Source organism: Heliangelus exortis, chromosome 1, assembly GCF_036169615.1.
Source record: "Heliangelus exortis chromosome 1, bHelExo1.hap1, whole genome shotgun sequence".
Lineage (NCBI taxonomy): Eukaryota > Metazoa > Chordata > Aves > Apodiformes > Trochilidae > Heliangelus > Heliangelus exortis.
Genome location: NC_092422.1, coordinates 134,250,254 through 134,263,495, shown reverse-complemented (window position 1 = coordinate 134,263,495; position 13,242 = coordinate 134,250,254). Strand labels below are relative to the sequence as shown.

At 43.3% G+C, this 13,242-nt stretch overlaps 1 protein-coding gene and 1 long non-coding RNA gene across 30 annotated transcripts in view; one reads left to right on the top strand and one right to left on the bottom strand.

The window, feature by feature from the left end:
• CACNA1C (calcium voltage-gated channel subunit alpha1 C) overlaps positions 1–11,972 on the top strand; it is a 475,146-nt gene extending 463,174 nt beyond the window's left edge. For 28 of the 29 annotated variants that reach the window (XM_071767749.1, XM_071767851.1, XM_071767801.1 and 25 more), the window contains 5 exons: positions 1,141–1,269; positions 1,745–1,854; positions 3,876–3,979; positions 6,751–7,074; positions 7,345–11,972. In XM_071767749.1, coding sequence (XP_071623850.1) covers positions 1,141–1,269; positions 1,745–1,854; positions 3,876–3,979; positions 6,751–7,074; positions 7,345–7,641 — 964 coding nt within the window. In that variant the 3' untranslated portion in view covers positions 7,642–11,972. The remainder of the gene's footprint in view (positions 1–1,140; positions 1,270–1,744; positions 1,855–3,875; positions 3,980–6,750; positions 7,075–7,344) is intronic. The other variant, XM_071767742.1, reaches the window with a different exon arrangement.
• The window catches only part of LOC139807230 (uncharacterized), a 6,184-nt gene continuing 3,125 nt past the window's right edge, over positions 10,184–13,242 (bottom strand). The window contains exon 3 of the long non-coding RNA XR_011730501.1: positions 10,184–12,850. This is a non-coding gene — a long non-coding RNA (uncharacterized lncRNA). The remainder of the gene's footprint in view (positions 12,851–13,242) is intronic.

Genomic DNA, 13,242 nt, shown 5'->3' with positions numbered 1-13,242 from the left:
GGGGGTTTTTTTCAGTGTCTAGCTAGGCTTACACATCTAGGCACTCGCTGATCACAGCACAGTAAAATACACCGTGGCATGTTTGTACAAAAATTCTGTATGGTTTTGGCTAAACACAGACTGCTGAATAGAGGAAGCTGCCATGTACTGATTTCTCCCCTCCTGTACCTTAGCAGTTTTACTTGCCTCCCGTTTCAGCAGGAAGGTCACTCCACCACTACAGGGTGTTCTATATCATGCATAAGCACATTGCTTTTTGCAATTGCAAAAGCACATAGTGCTTTTTGCTGAAATAAAATTATAAAATAATGTTTCCTATCCAGTCCCTGGAAAATTAAAAAAACCTGCCACACTTATCTTTCCTGCAAATTCTAGCAACAGACTGACATTGGCTTCAGTGCCTCCATGTTGGTATCTCAAACATTCACACTACCTTCAGAGTTGACTTAGCTCCTCAGAAAATTCAAATTCAGAATGAAGTGAAATATGAGGGCTGAGACATGAACAAGAGGGCTGAGAGGGACAAAAAGGAAGAAAGCAGGAAATAAAGGGCTGTCATGCTTAGGGGGGCTGAACAGATCCCACTGAATACAGTAGAAGAACTCTGCAGCTAGTGATGAGAGAAAGGGAACAAAGATGGAAAACACACAAGGAACAAGAATATGAACAGGAGGCAGAGGGGAGACATGGCACAAAGTGATTTGGGAGGCAGAGACCATACACCGCAGTACTGTTCATGTTTAGGAGGCTTCTGTGAAATTCCAAGGCTTCTGCATCAAGGGAAAAAGCTGTATTTCCAAGAGCTCATCTCAGATTTTACTTTGGATTCAGTGAGGTGTATATTTGGAAATGTGATTGGTGTGATGTGCACATTTATAGAGTATATGTAGTCATAAATGACAATAGTAAGTTTACAGTGTTGTTTCAGCATTGATTTAAGAAACTCTTCCTCTGAAAGAGGCCAAAGACAAATGTTGTTGCTTTGTGTTTGACCTCTGCAGATCTGTTCAGTCATTGATTTTTCTATGATTGCTCTTCGACATTATAATAAACTGAGACAGATGGAGCCTGTCATTTTTGTGTTTATAACAAGTTGTCTTTACCATCTCCATATCTTGACTTGTCTTTTTTGCTCATTAGGTCCAGTTCCAGAGACAGCCAGCTGGCAATTGTTTGCCAAGAGGAAGTGTCTCAGGATGAGACTTATGATGAAAATTTGAATGAAGACATTGAGTACTGTAGTGAACCAAGTCTGCTCTCTACTGAAATGTGAGCTTTGCAGCTTTAGTCAAGGTGTTTGGGTGGTTTTATAATTAAGGGGGAGAGGTGGGAAGAGGTGACATTTTTCTACCAAAATTGAAATTTATGGGATAAGACCAAAGACCTTAGTCAGACAACTCAAATACCAGAAAATATTTTTGAAAAATGCAGCTCAGACCTGAGAAGTAACAATGAAAAGCATATCTTTCACCTAGGATTTTAATTCTCCACTGCATGAGACATCTGGACCTGCAGGGCCTCCCCCCTCCCCATTCACTTCTACCATTTAATGTTCCCAGATCTCCTCTTTAGAACTTTCTCTGTCCCATGGTCTCTCTTACTGCTCCTGGACCAGTTAATGCTCAAAGCTAGCTCACTGTTGCATCCACTTGATAACATGAATTTCCTGGCTTCCCTGATGGAAGAGGGGTTATTCTGTCCAATATCAGCTGCTTTTCTAGAATCCCTCTGTTCTGTTTTCCAGGCTTGCATACCAAGACGATGAAAACAGACAACTTACTCCACCAGAACACAGCAAAGGAGAGGACAGCCGGCACTCTCCGAAGAAAGGGTTTCTGTGCTCCTCAGCACTAGGTAACATCCCAGTGTGATGTGCAAGCTCTGCTCTCCTGTGACACAACTGAGTTGTCACATCTTGCTGGAGGAATCCCCACACATATGGGCACAGGTGTTGCTGTTTGCTGCATTTAGCTCGTGAGACCAGACATCCCACAATGTGCATGTGATCCTGATTGTGCACATGACTCTACTGACTTCATGCTCAGGCAGGAGATGAATCTGGGGCTGTTTGGATAGTCCATGTGATCTGTTTGATTAAGGCTGCCTGTGAATAATGAGTGTTTATTAGAGCACTATAGACTCTCCAAACAATCAGCAGGGAGTCACCAAATGGGCTAGGCTGGAGTATATGGTGTTCTGTTCTGTTCTCTGTGTGTTTAGCAGGGAGAAAGCAGAGGTTCTCCTTTGTCTGCTGCAAGGAAAACCATGCATTTCAGATTATGTTAATACAATATAAATTTGCTTTCTGCTCTGGTTGTACCTGGAGATTTTCAAGTGCTTGAGCATGCAGACTGTCCCCAGGTGAAATCCATTAATCAGGGGATCTTGTGAAAGTATCAGGACAAACGTGTGACTCTGGAAGAAAAGGAGATCTTTTATGTAGAATATTTTTCAGCCTTTTTTATGAGTACTGATGTGGAAAAAGAAGGATGTTTGGAGGAGAAGCTAAAAATAATCCCGTATTAGATATATTATATATTATATGTTACTATATACATTATATATATGTTATATATATTATATATATATAATGTATTCCTATATAATAAAAGTGACAGATTAGGAAGTGTACTCTTTAAAGTGGGGCTACTGAGTCTTTACTCAAATCCTTCAGGATGCTTGTACAGTAAAGGCATTTACTTTATGACAATTCCTGTATCTGTAAGGCCAAATTTGCAGTCAGTCCTTGACACAATGCTTCATTAACTACATTCCTACATTAACTACTAAATGAATATTTAAACAGTGATGTCATACTCATTTTACTATAATTTTTTTCTATAGGAAGAGAAAATAATTTTAATCTGCATTGTTGCATTCATTCTCTGGCTTATACCATGTTTCCTCCAACCCCTGAGAGGGTCTTTGCTCAACAAATCAATATTATAGATACTTAAAATTTTCAGAATTATAATCTTCTTTTCATCTTTAGAAAACCGTCAACAGGAGCAAGAAGTCCACAAACTATTTCAGTGTACCATGAAGCTCTATCTTTAATACTGGATTTATTTGCCATTCCTCAGAAGTAAAGCCTGTGTACTTGTTTATAAACATACTTTTCAGTATTTTGAATTCCTGCACAGGGAGTACCTTTCTCATATTTACAGAATTTAATAGAAAGTAAACAATGTGAACATTTCAATAGTTCCCCCTAAATGATTTTTTTTTCAAGAGAGAAAATGTTTTTCTCTCTCCCTTTTTTAAGAAGTTTGAAAATGTTTCATGCCTATGGAAGCAGCCTTCCATTCACCAATGAATTCACCATGGATTAATTCACTTCCACTTGACCTTGCTATAGACACAGCCTCATAAACTGGTATGTCTGGTAGCTAAGGGACACAGATCACATGCAAGCGGGAGCCAATGTCACCTGAGCATCTCGATGTCTCCTCCTGCATGTTGTGTGCAGCCAGGCACAGTACCAGAGCCTAAGCTGCCATCATCACTCCTGCTGAGGGCTTTCCCTGAGCCAGAGAGATCTAAGAACACTTCCACTGCTTAGGAGGGAAATCAGCTGCATGATTTCTAGTACAACAGTGTTTTAGAAGAGGAAACATAAAAGTTGTTGTCCAGGTTGTCCATCTTGCAGCTTGCTTGGAAGGTAGTGCTGGTTGGCCCATGATGCTTGACTGCTTTCTGTAAATACAAATGCTTTGGAAAGGGCAAGGTGTTGAGGTAAAGTGGACAGAGCTTAAAATGTTTGTGTCTTTGCTCTATCTTCAGTGGTACAGCATTAAGAGAAATTTAATTCAGATTAACTGTAGTGTAGCATGAGTGATGATAATGAACACAGTTGTGTGTGATTGCTGTTTCAGGTCGAAGAGCATCTTTTCACTTAGAGTGTCTGAAAAGACAGAAAAACCAGGGTGTAGACATCTCACAGAAGACAGTTCTGCCTTTGCATCTGGTACATCATCAGGTAAGCATCAATAACCCCAAAGGCCCCATCGATGTCACTGAGACTCTACCATCTGTAGTGCCCCCACACTGTCTCCCAACAAACTTTTTACAAACTGTTTGGGATAGTTCTCATCCATATCGAAGATCCAATTTTTAGAAATCATAGTTCCCATCATGCTCATTCCTGCTTTCAGGATTTTTATAGTTCCCAGTAGAATGTTACAGGAGCATCTCCTTTGGAGTCAGCAGAGTTATCATTTTCTGATGTCCATAGAAGAGTAAAATAAAAAAATTAGCAAAAAGATAAAAACAACTACCCAAATTGTATGCTGCCATGTAATTACACTGGCTTTGATGGTGATATGCACGTGAATAAAAACTGCAGGTTCTACTTTTGTATTAATTAAAGGTAACCAGTAACTGTAATTCATCATTTTGAAACCTAAACTGATTATATGTAATTAATCAGCTTCTTAAGCCCTTTGTAATTGCATTGAGCAGCCTGACAAATGTATGCTTAGGCACATACCTAGATGATTAGCCAGCTGGCATAGTCCAAAGTAGATTTATCTCTTCGTTTGATGATGCCACTTTTTGTCACCATAACAGAAACAAGCATAGATGGTAGGGCCTCCTTGCAAGTGAAGTATCCTGACCTGTGCAGTCCCCCAGGGTAGGGCTGATGGCTTTCCCACCTCCTAAGGCTGCCACAGGAGCAGAAAATGCCACATTGCAGGGGTGAGAAGAGTGGAAATTCAGAGCAGAGGAGTCAGAGGAGAGTACGCTTGAGGCTTCCTGTTTTTTCTCACCTCCACTCCCAGCCTGTTATCCTTTAAGAATCAACCTCCAAAAAGCAGTGGCCTGCAGAGCGTTAGAGCTGTGGCAGGAACAAGTAGCAAATCTGATAGAGCAGGGAGGAGTGGGCAGGAAACACCATGCCACCTTCCCACAGCAGTCACAGCCCTCCTCAGACTTCCTGCCCTCCCATGGCTGGCTAGGCAGAGGGGACACATGCCTACCACTCTCTCAACCCACCCAGCTGGCAGAATCACTCTCTTCCTCATCCCACCATGCAGTTCCAAACGTAGAAGGATGGGGCTCTACCCACCCACCTGTGTCACCCAGCCAGGCTGAAAGGTTAACCTGAAATAGGCATTTGGCCTCCAGCTGACAGCCCTCAGCAATGTTCATATGTTTACAAAAATGTTAGCCTACAAAAGTGCTTAAAACAAGAATGAAAAGTGGAAGGGTTGCCTCTGCTAAGCACAATTGATTTGGTTGCTCATGAATACTTGACAGAGTGATCTCACAGAATGCTAATACTACATCATAATATGTAAATATTTGCAACTGAATCTCAGTGTTCCCTAAGAGCTTATTTCAACTTTCTCAGTACCTTTCATTTTGGATAAAACACCTTGTATATGTTTCTGCCAGCAAGCTGAAAAGCTGGTTTAGTTGTCCTGCCTGGCAGATCTCGGGCTCTCCTTGAAGTCACATGAATTTAAGGGATGTGCTGAGGTCATCATAGCCTACAGGGCATGATTTATACGGATGAATTTTCCAGGGCTCAATTCCTCAACAAAATTTGGTAGGAGTCAAATTTTCCTGAGAAAATCTCCATGAAGCTTGTAGGTGACTATTAACTGATTTTTTTTGCTCATCTGTCTCTGAAATCAGCAGCACAGCATGGTTATTCATTCCCAAGGATTTCAGTGGCAGATGGATGGAGCTTCACTTCACATACCCTAAAGTTAGCCATCTGGTTTAAACCAGTCAGTTCAGTCTCACAGTGGTCAACAGAAGGAAAAAACATCTCCACAGGGCAACAATGCGTCTTGTCTAGGTCTTGTCCTCCAGGAAGAATTTTCACGCAGGTATCCAAAAGAGATGGACAGCTCGTTGGTGCCTCTCTGTGCAGTTGGCTTAGGCTAAACACAGAGCCATCAGATAGCTGAAGCTGGATGAGAACAGCACCAATCTGAACAAGAGGATTCTCTGCAACACAGTCTACATGTTTTTGTATTTTCTATGCATTTATTTGCTCATACTAGGCAGTAGTGAGCCCTGTAAAACACACTTATTTATGAGACTGACAGAACTGCTTATGAACAAGGCAGCAGTCACTGTGAATAAGGAGTCAGATCAACCCTGTACAACAAGGGCTTTGTGAGAAATTCATTATAAAAGGAGACTGGATGACTCAGAGGTTGTGTATATGATTACAGGAAGGACTAGATGGCTCCAAGTATAATCAGCAGATACTGATCCTCCCATCAACAGCAGATGCCTTAAAATCCAGTGGTGGATTTCTCGTTATTGTCAACTGCAGACACATCTAAAATTCACATCTGGTATCTATTCAGGTTCCACAGCAGATACTTAACAAAAAACACAGCAGTTGGCAGTAAAAGCTAGCAGTAGGGTGGTGGCAGTGGTGGGAACATGAATTGCTGTCTCACCCACTGGAGAGGAGGGTGGTGTTTCTGGCAAGGCTGCGGGGAGCGGGGCTGCATGCCTCCTGTCTGTGCAGTGGCTCCAAAGTTCAAGAACTGCAACCACAAGAGTTTTCAGTCTGGTGCTTGGCAGTAGTTCAGGATACACCATTTAAAGGAAAGCATGCAAAATGAGTTCACAGGAAACATCCAAACCATTCCAGCAGCTAGAAGTTTTTTCACAAGCTTCCAGACCTCCCGGGCCTTTCTCAGCTAAGTTTCTCCAGCGCCTCCTCTTTCTATCCGTGCTGTTCAGAGCAGGCTCTCCCTCATGTTGTTCTTCCTCTGTCCGCAGGCATTAGCAGTGGCCGGCCTGAGTCCCCTTCTCCAGCGAAGCCATTCCCCCACCATGTTCTCTCGGCTCTGCGCTACGCCCCCCGCCACACCCTGCAGCCGCGGCTGGCAGCACCAGAACATCCCGACGCTGCGCCTCGACGGGGCGGAGTCCAGCGAGAAGCTGAACAGCAGCTTCCCCTCAGTACACTGCGGCTCTGGGTACACCGACGACACCGGCTGCGGCAGCCCCAGGAGAGCCAGGCCCGTCTCCCTCACCGTCCCCAGCCAGAGCGGAGGGAGCAGCAGGCAGTTTCACGGCAGTGCTAGCAGCCTGGTGGAAGCGGTAAGGCTGCAGAGTGGTGAAGGGCGTGAGCGGTGTCGAGGTCAACTAGAAAGGTGGCTCTGGGAAGAGGAGGGCGACAGATATATTGCTGCCTGCGAGGCCAAGGGTGGTACAAGAGCTCGTCTCCACGCAGGGGTTAGCAGGATGAATGGGAGAAGGACCGCTGGGGAAAATACAGCAGTGGAGAGGGATGTGATGGGGTGCGATAGGGTTGATGGGGTGGAGCACTAACATTTCTCTTTGTCTCTGGTTCCCTGCCTGCTCTTGAAGGTCTTGATTTCGGAAGGACTGATGCAGTTTGCTCAAGATCCAAAGTTCATTGAGGTCACAACCCAGGAGCTTGCAGACGCCTGTGACATGACGATAGAAGAGATGGAAAATGCAGCAGACAACATTCTCAATGGTAACAGCAAGCAGAGCCCCAATGGCAACCTCTTGCCTTTTGTTAACTGCAGGGACCCAGGGCAGGACAGTGCAGGAGAGGAAGAGGAAGAGGTGCAGAACCCGGATTGTAGAAAAAGTCAGGAGGAGCTCAAGGACAGCAGGATTTATATCAGCAGCCTGTAGTTGCCAGGGCTGGAAGCGATGCTGGTTTTTTATTTGTTTCAATGTTCCTAATGGGTTTGTTTCAGAAGTGCCTCACTGTTCTCGTGACCTGGAGTAACCGGAACAGCGTTCTTCATTCATTTCTGTTGGGACGAGTCGCAGAGTTGGGTGGTGTAAGAAAGCTTTTCAGGAGCGGATATAACCCCAGCATGTGTCCATGAAGGAAGAGTGAGGAGGAGGAGATGGAAGAGGAGGAGAGCCAGCTCCCTCTTTTTTTCAGTCCCTGCACAAGGAACGACTGCCTCCAGAGAGCAAAGGAGAACCTCAGCTTCCTGTGGATGGCCCTAGCCAAAAGGACCCTGCGTCAAACGGGTGTCTTTCAACTTTGCTTGTAAAAATCATTTTGCACATATTCTGTATGAGCCTCACCATCTCCATAAAGCCAAGGCCCTTTGATTCAGAAGGAGAGGAAGACTTCTGCTGTGGATTCCCATACCGCCAAGGGGAGGAGGAAGCAGAAGAAGACTGAGGGTGCCTGAGGGGCAGGTGGAAATGCTGCCCAACCCTGCCAAGACTCCCAGGCAGCAGTCTCTGCCAACCAATCTGAGCTCAGGCAGCCACTCTTGCCAACCAATAAGAGCTCGAGCAGTCACTTTCCAGCCAATCCAAGATCAGGCAGTCTCTGCCGACCAGTCAGAGCTCAGACAGCCAGCTGTGACAGCAAATGGGAGAGCAGGGAGCAGGCTCTGCAGTGGGGCTGCCCTGCCCCGTACTTGCTGAGGTGGTGGTGTGCTTGTGTAGATCTCTCCTTGTTTTGCAGTTTGATATTTTCTTGAAAGCATGTTGCAGTTTTTATTTTGACTTTTTTTTTTTTTTTTCTTTTTTCTGAGGGAGAGTGTTTACAACGTTTTGTAATCACCTACCTTTTTGTTTTGGTTTATTTTTCACCTTTGCAAATGTCAAATTGGTTTGATCATGTTGTATTATTTAAAGCTGGGGGGGTGTTCTCCATTGGAATTTGGTAGAAGTATAACAATAGACAAGTTTTACCAACCATTATGTACACTGAGAATTTGTAATTTTATTTCCTAGTAACTGAAACCTTTTTTTGTTGTTGTTTTATAATTTAAAGATAGTAGGCAATGCACTTGATATAGTCTTGCACATCTGAGTGATTGATTTGGATTCTTTTTAGTGCTAAGTATATCTGTGATTGTGGGAGCAATACAGAGCGAGTGTGCGAGCGCGCGCGTGTGTAAGTGCGTGCAGTTCTCCACATCCTAGTTTGAGCTGCAGGAGATCTGTATCTGGGGCCATTTGGATGCAAAAACAAACCGCTGTCTCTGCTTTTGAAAGGGGAATCAGTAACTCTTTGCATTTTCTGTTCCACAAGATATGCAAAAACAATGCAATAATATTCATTTTAAAATACAATTGTAAGTTGTGTTGACATGAAAACTGTACAGAAAAAAAAATTGTAGGGGTGGGAGGGAAACAAAAAAACCAGAAGGCATTATGCTTCAATATATTCCGTGTGATGTTTTATTGCATTGATAATGTTTCTGTTGAAGAAACCGTTATACTTGAATTCAGGTCAGTTTCAGTACTTTTCAAATATTTTTTTAAAATTAATTGCAATTGTGCCAAGCAAAGATAATGAATTGAATTAAGTTTGTTAAAAAAAAAAAAAAAAAAATCACTTCTTGTATATTTTGCTGCATGTCAAGTGAATCATTTCGTATTTGGAATGTGCCAAGCTTTACCTTTGAACTTCTAAGTGCTTTTCTACGTGTGGTTAGGAAAAGGGGTACTATTTTTTTCCTTTTTTAGTTTGTACAATGAACAAAGTGTACCTGCTGTAAGTAACTATTCTTCAGTCCACTGACAGGTTGAACGTTACTGATTTTGCATATCTTGTGTTCATTTTCCTACTTCCTCACTCACTTTGAACATGCACAATGACTTTAGAAAATTTTAGTTCCCAAGAATGGGACATTTTATCCAGGCAATATCCTCTTTCCTTTTGGTCAGCTTCTCTAAAGGTCTCATCCCACTTGAGGGTGGCAGGATCCCCAAGCCCATTTGGCAGATCCATCCTATGTATTCATCTGGCACCAGCAATTCAAGGAGCAGGGAAATAAAAATCTGCTTTTAAAATCTTTTATTAAATAGCTGACCCCAACTGATCATAGCAGGATCCTGAGATGAATAAAGGCAAGAGGCAGAATTGTTAGCAAAGCAAAATTATCAAACTCTGATCTGGGCTGAAAGCAGAGGGTAAGTGAGGGAGAGAGTTCTGAATTGTTACTTAGGAGAATTGGTGCAGCCTGGTGGAGATGCAGTAGCTTTTTTGTGTTCATGCACACGGTCTCATCCCTCTTCCCAGACTTCAGTGGCTGGGTCAAATTCTAAGTCACAAAACATCCGACAGCACAGCATGTCCCAGCCATATTTCCCTACCAGTGAGTGCGAACCTCTCTTGACTTTCCTCTCATCAGTACGTGGCCCTAACCTGTGAGAGAGGCTGAAAAAATGGGCAGATATTATTAGATTTTTCACAACTGATTTTTTTTCTAGACTGCTGCTTTTTTTTCTCATTTCTCAAGATTGTTCACAAGCTTGCAGATCAGTGATGAGCTTAGGAGATGTGATCTGACTCAGATCTAAACTTCATTCAAATCTGAGCTTCTGCAGCTGTTTGAGAACATAATTTATCACATATGTTGATTACATTCTTTTTGTCATGTTCTTGTTTTTCTTCTTGATACTCTGGGGCATAAAGCAGAAATAGCAAAGGGTATTTTTGACAGTGCACTTTTTTCCAGTGTCATTTGGAACCGGCCAGTAGCAGCTCAAAGTATCTTGGAAAAAAACCCAAATCCTTTTAAACTAGAGAACTATGAATCCATTTATACTATGATCTGGCATTAAAGTCTTACTTCAAGTCTTCCCCGGAGAAAGCAAACATCTTATATCAGTCAGTCTCATCCTTTCCATTCCTTATGTCTACATCAAGATGGGTGCCAAGTGTGTCTCCCTTTGAGAGTTTGCTGCTGAAGTGCTACAGAGCTAACGAAAGGTAATAATGCGATGCCTGCCTGTATCTGAAAATTAAATCAGTGTAAGGGCTCCCCATCTCATTTTCTTCCACTAGAAAGCCCACCTGACCCTCCCAGTGGGATACAGAGGTGTTCTCTGCTCCAATTAGTGATAGCAATGGGTGTTTTGGATGCTTCATTACACGTCATCTTTTAGGATTTTTTTTTTTTTGATAGGAAGGAAAATGGTGGAAAGGACTATGCCCTACACATATTCCCAGTGAAAGCTGCAACTTTCTTGGGAATCAGAACCTATAATGGCCAGGGGAAACACAATTCTCTGCTAGAAGACCCCTTAGGTCCTGCAGAGTGAAAAACATGTGGCTAGCAGAAAGGGCAGATGACTTTTGCAGCTTAAGAGGCAGGTGCTTAGTAATTTGTTAATTTTAGTAATTGCTGGTGCCAGCTGTGCAAATTTCTGTTTCTGGGGAAGGCAGCTTTTTCCTTTTTTTAAATTAATTTCAGGTACTTCCAGTGTGCACATTGTGACAGGCCTGAGCAAAGAGCTACTGGCTCCTTCAGGTGAGGTCAAGTCTGGGGGACGGTGGGAAGGCAGGGGCAGGTTTAATTCCTGGAGTATCCTTCTTTCCCTGTGCATGGGAGTGGTTGGTGAGTATAATCACTGTGCTGTGGATGGAAGCTTTGAAGGAACTGATGGCTGAGGAGTGACATGAAAAGAAAGAATGGGGAAAATGATCTGCTGTTTGCCACTGAGCATCTCTGACTTGCAAGAGTACACTGCAGACTAAAGACATTTCTTATAAAACAACAAACCTCCTCCCTCTATCATTCCTGCCCACTATTCCAGGCAGTACTGGGCCAGCTGCATCAGGTGCATTTCTTTTTCTCTTCCTTATTTCTGTGTGGCTGACTCGATGGGGAAGAAAGTGGAACTCATGATCCAGAGCGGGAGTTTCATTATCCACAGACCTTTTCTGCATCGTCTGCCTCTTCAGCTGGACATATGAACGATGATGGTGTAGATGCTGCTGCTACTGCAGGGGTCCTGCCTGTTTTGTTACTCTGCCCACCACACCCAGCACAGAGGCACAGCCAGCGAGGCGCCATGTACAGAACTGCATCTATTTCTGCTTTGTTTTCTGACTCAGAACCCTGCCCCAATGACTACAACAATGATGACAACAACAACAAAAAAAGGGCAAATGCATTTTTTTACATTTCTTGATAATTTTCAAAGCAATGTATCATTGCTTTCTTTAGACTGACGCCAATATAACAGTTGTATGGGTCTCAGCCAGGCTCCTGTGTCTTTTCTGCCTGATAGTTTCAAATTGCTGTATGAGAAGTATGCGCGTTTGCACACAGACACAATCATACAAGGTGTGACAGCACCACGAGCCTGTGGGGCTGTTCACCTGCGTTGTAGATGAAGCTGGAGGCCTTGCTTCATCCATGTAGATGAGAAACCCCAGTGTGGTGGTCCAGTGAGCTGAAGTGAAGCAGCCCCACTGAGTAGAACTGGGTATCCTAAGATATATGCATGGTTCCGTTGTGACTGTCTTCATGGCAGGGCAGGGTGGGGGAGAGGAACACTGAACGGGGGAATATCAAGCACAAAAAGTTAATAAGTAAATTCAGTCTGGGGCTTCTGGTAGCAGTGAGATTTTATTAGTTCCCATAATGAAAACTGTAATGCATACTAGAAAAGCATTCCAGATCGTCAGAAGCCCCAGTTCCTGTCTTGCTAGCATAAAGATGGAGGGCATTAGAGGCCAATGATGTTGCGTTGATGCAAACAATGTGGAAAACAGAACTGGGCCCAGAAAATTTTTTATAGACTTCTTTGGAGAAGAAAATAAACAGAACAAAGTTAAGAAACATAAATTTCAATAGCTGCACAGGGTTTCTTTTTTTTTCATCTTCTGAATGTGGCAAAGTTTTCTAAGTTTTATTCTGGGTTAGGGATCTGAAAGGTCTCCAATGAGCTCTCAGTCTGTGGAGCCTTGCTCTCTGTTGCTGCTTTGTTTTCTGGACAGCAGAAACCACCATATACTTGCTGCTACAGCCCCCTGAGATGGGGAAAGTGAGCACAGAGAAACAACTGAGAGATGTATCCAGTACTGAAGACAGGCTGGGCTCAAATTGCTTTCAGAGATGTCAGCATCACCACACTGCAATGGAAAACAAATTACAAAAAAACCCCCAAACAAACAAACAAACAAAAAAAAAAAAAACCAACCGACAAAAAAAACCCTCTCCTGGTGTAAACTTTAGTGTTCTAGTTAAATTCTCCATTCTTCCGCTGTCCCTTACAGGGGATTTGACTTAACTGTTAATACCTGAGCATAAAAAAAACAGGCCTTCTTTAGGGTCACAGGGCTCGACTCAGTTGCCTAAATGTGGGCTCTACTGCCACTTGAGGTACCTTGCAGTATACCCTGCACAACCTGCAGCAGCTGGTCCACAAAGACACAACACCTCCCAAGGGTTGATGTCAGAGCTATCAGCCCCACCTGGATAACAGGGATCTCAGGTGGCAGGAGACAATTAGGCAACTTAATCA